Raw genomic sequence first — 4015 nt, 5'->3', positions numbered from 1 at the left:
GCACAACGTTAGCGCTTGAAGTTGCTGTGGTGTTCTCCAGGTTTGTTGGTCTGGTGATGTTGTCTTTGTTGGCTTGTTGTCTGTCATTTCCCTCCATTTTTATGTTTGGCGGCGCGTCTTCGATGGGTTGGGTTTGGTTCATAAATCTCGGCTTCGCTAAGATCCGTTCCTTCCCGTACATAGTGGTCGCTCCATTAGCGCTAGTGCAGCCACATTTGAATGTGTAAAACTTAATGTCTACAGTCCCGTTTTGATTCGTTCATCAAAGTAGATTTTACTAAGGTATGACTTAACTAACTGATTGTGGAAGTACTACTTAGTACTGATGTAAACAAGAAACAATATACGCGCTCTGGTTGAGTTCATGGCATTTACATGAAACAAGGTGCTAATAGCCGCTAGTCGGTGACGCGTCAGCAGCCCTATGATTGGTCCCCGCTAGAAATCTACTGGATGTCATATAGTGTACACGATGGGGGGACCGGAGGGCCGGCGGGCTGGGCTCGAGGTTGGAGAGGTCTGATTCCGCGTGGGCTGATGGCGAGTGGGTGGGCGCGAAGGTGACTGGCGCTGCTTGCTTGTGGGAGCACCAATTACTACATCTCTGTATGAGCGGATCGGTGAGGGTTGATTACTAGCAAGCTGGCTCCTTCTGCCTTTGTATTCGCCCAGACCTATGAGGGGGTTCAGTGCTCTCTTAAAGTTAGCAGCCAGCACTCGAGTCCCATACCTGTTCAGATGGTAGCCATCTGAGGTGAACAGGGATTTCTTGATTGTCCATGAGCTGGAGAGGTTGGAGTTGTCTGTGATATGTACATAGCTTGTCTCATCCGCAACTACTTTTAAGAATGAGTTGATATCATCACCTATATCCACGAGGTGTGGGTCATCCCTTGGGAGAATGGGTGAGAAGACAAGATTGGTGCTGGGGTACTTGTCGTGGGCGACGTGGACGAGCCTCCGAAATCCCTCGGTTACTGTAGCAGCGTCGCGCGCGTCCCGGACATCATTTGTGCCGATATGAAACAGAATCACCTTAGGGGCAGGAAGGGCAGAGTTCTGAATGTAGCCCTCGGCTTCTGTTAGATTGAAAGTTACATCACTTTTGGCACTTCTGTCAGGGTATAGGATTTCAGGTTTGATTGCTTTTGTGTTGCTGTCGCCCAGGATTAACACGTCTAGCGGCTGCTCTTTGTTGTGATGATTCTGTGCCGCTGTCTCCAGACGTGATGTGTTCTCCATATTGTTCACACCCGGTTGTTTTGTACTTCTTCCATTGTTGCCTTGTTTGCGGCGTTTTGCACTTGTACTTGAAGTGTCAGCTTGTTTGTCGTCGTCATTGTCCAACACCTGGAAGCGGTTTTGCACATCAATAGTTGCGAATTCTTGTAGCAACTTTTCTGCGCGTTCTGCTGGTGAGGTATAGGTCTGGGTTTCCACAGACTGCGAAGGATTGGACGATTTTCGAACATTGATTGTTAGTTCCTCACATTTTTGCTGGAGCGATTCGACCTGTTTCTGGAGTTCAGACTTCACTTGCTTCAGATGGGCGACGTCTTCCATGAGTTGCTTCTTTTCTTGAGAAGACAACCCACCACACACATGATTGGCCTGAGATTTCATGTTAGTTTCCAACATAGAAATTCTTTGACATACAGAGTTTTCAAACTCAGCTCTGTCCGAGATGGAGCTGGCTAGGCAAGCCTCTAGCTTGGTTACGTTTTCCTGTATAACGGACACGTCAACTGGGGAGACTTGAATTGAAGTTGAAGTATTCAGTACATCTTGATCTCGCGTTACATTACAGTTCTCATCATATACGCTCTTCGGGGTTGTGGTACAAGTCAGGCAGTTTTCATCCGTCAGAGGCTGGTCGCAAGTTTGACACAGCGAGCGGCTATCAGACACGTCAGTTGGGACGGTCAAAACATCCGTAGATCTTGCCGACTCGGGTACGGGTGGGGGGCTAGCTTTACTTCCACTGATTTTCGTTCTGAGTTCATAGAAGACGTTGGAAAACCAAAGCAGGTAGGGAGAGCCTTGGATCAGGAGCTTTTGCGTCGTCTCATAAACTTTGATACTTACTGAACCGTGTTCTTCTTTGGTCTTGGCGTCAACAAACGGGAACTTGATGTGGTGACCATTCTTCCCCCCATTGATTGCTTTAGTGCCGTGATAATCTTCGCACGATTTAAGCCAAATCTTAGCCAGGTTTTGAGGTAGGAATATGGTGATACTCTGCTCGTTGTGTTTGACGAGATAGTCTTTGGGGTTTTTGAGCATTTTCCTGGTGACTTTTGGGTGATCCGGAACAATTTGACTGTTATCGTAGCGTTGTCTGGACGACGCATCAGATAGAATGGCAAAAGCTTTGCTCACCTCGCGGTATCTACAATCCGCTTCCTTGAATCTGAAGTCCTTGCGATTGAGCTGAGTGGCTTCTTCGTACAAAGTAACCTCTTTCTTGTAAGAGTCCACTATCTCTTCCAAAGTCGCTGTTGGGAGCACGCCGAGTTTGGAGTAGAGTCCTTTTTGGTCCGACGCGATTTCCGACGCCATGGCCGACAACTCGAAGCTGGCTTGGGTTTTAGAATGATCCACAAAATTCGACGATAAATCCTGATCAGGCGGACCAAATAGTTTTCAGTTGAAACAAAGTTGACTAAAAAATGTTTACAAAGTCGTAGGAGGTACAATAGTACATGAATTACAAGGCAGAGACACAATTATTCTTGCACTAGCGGGAGCGTGTGACAGGGACGTCCGTCACCGCCGCCATCTTTAATAATGTGTCCGTTCTAGGGCGAGCTTCACCGCCTCTGGCGGGACCACGTCGGCATTCGGCCGAGATATGCTGGGAGGGGGGCATCAGCAAGCAGGTCGTTGACCTCTTACATTAATAACACGCCGCCTTGCGTGTTATCATCAAACAGAAATAAATGTACCTCAAGCGCATTATGTTCGGACACGGTTTCACAGGTGTGTGTGGCACGTGGACCAGATGTGAAGAATGTGAGTTACCCGAATCGCGGTTTGGGTGATTCCGTATAGACACGGCCTAAATGACTGGTGCAACAGCTCAATAACCGGGAGATTTGTAACCGGGAGGTTGTGAGAATTGAATGGGAATGTATATTGTAGTCTAGTTTAGTGTAATTAGCAGGTACATGTAGCCCATACAACAGTAAATCCATAATTGCCTCCCATTGTATCTGTTGGAATTCTTGTGTGATAGATTTTGACTTCCAGTTGGTATGTATATAATCATAAAAAACACCCATGGCACACAGGCAAGCATACACTCAGGTGTCTTGGTCACATGAACCTCAAACTAAGGTACAACACAACTGCAAACTTTAAAGATATTTCAGGTAAAAAGTTCAGCATGGTTAGATGGTCTATCTCTAAAGTAACCAACAGATGTTCATGTCACATGAACTTTAAACAAGGCATCTATTTTGCCTTTGAAGAGTATTGACAACTCAAAAATGCAAAGGAAGAACAGCCCTTTGAGTCCACAGGAATTATAATTATAGCTCCTATCCTGTAAGCATCATCAGATCTGACTACCTGGAAGTGTCGGCAGCAACATCACAACCCTTTCAAGATCAGTAAATTTAACCCTACCTAGACCGGGGGGGGGGCTAAAAGTGCCCGCGGCAACTTTGATGTCACCTAGCGTCTGAACGGCTAGCCGTAAAACGACCAAACTTGGTGACTTTTCCTAAAATATTGTTGGCAACAATTCTCTATCATTGGAATAAGATAATAATTTTTTGTGTTGCCATGGCAACGGGTTTCTGACAGGCATTTTTTGCTAAATTTAGTACTTTTTGTTTCAACAATAGAATTTTATGGGTTTTATGTCAAGTTACTCATGGTTTCTAATATTAATAACATCCCATATAATTTCATGTAAATTTTATCATTAAATATGCATAATTTATGCTAATTTGATGACGTCATTGGCCAAAATCCAAGATGGCGGACCATATCATTAGAACAGGTATATACG

General features: G+C 45.4%; 1 protein-coding gene across 1 annotated transcript in view; it reads right to left on the bottom strand.

Annotated features, from left to right (window-relative positions):
* Positions 1-2379: 2379 nt before the first annotated feature.
* The window catches only part of LOC109483470 (cytochrome P450 2U1-like), a gene marked incomplete at its 3' end in the record, with an annotated part of 7017 nt that continues 5381 nt past the window's right edge, over positions 2380-4015 (bottom strand). The window contains exon 3 of the mRNA XM_019786506.1: positions 2380-2579. Within this exon, the coding sequence (XP_019642065.1) occupies positions 2380-2579 (200 nt within the window). The remainder of the gene's footprint in view (positions 2580-4015) is intronic.

Source organism: Branchiostoma belcheri, unplaced genomic scaffold (genome assembly GCF_001625305.1).
Source record: "Branchiostoma belcheri isolate BF01 breed outbred unplaced genomic scaffold, Haploidv18h27 scaffold642, whole genome shotgun sequence".
Classification (NCBI taxonomy): domain Eukaryota; kingdom Metazoa; phylum Chordata; class Leptocardii; order Amphioxiformes; family Branchiostomatidae; genus Branchiostoma; species Branchiostoma belcheri.
The sequence above is the reverse complement of the archived record's forward strand: the minus strand, read 5'-3'. Positions and strand labels throughout refer to the sequence as shown.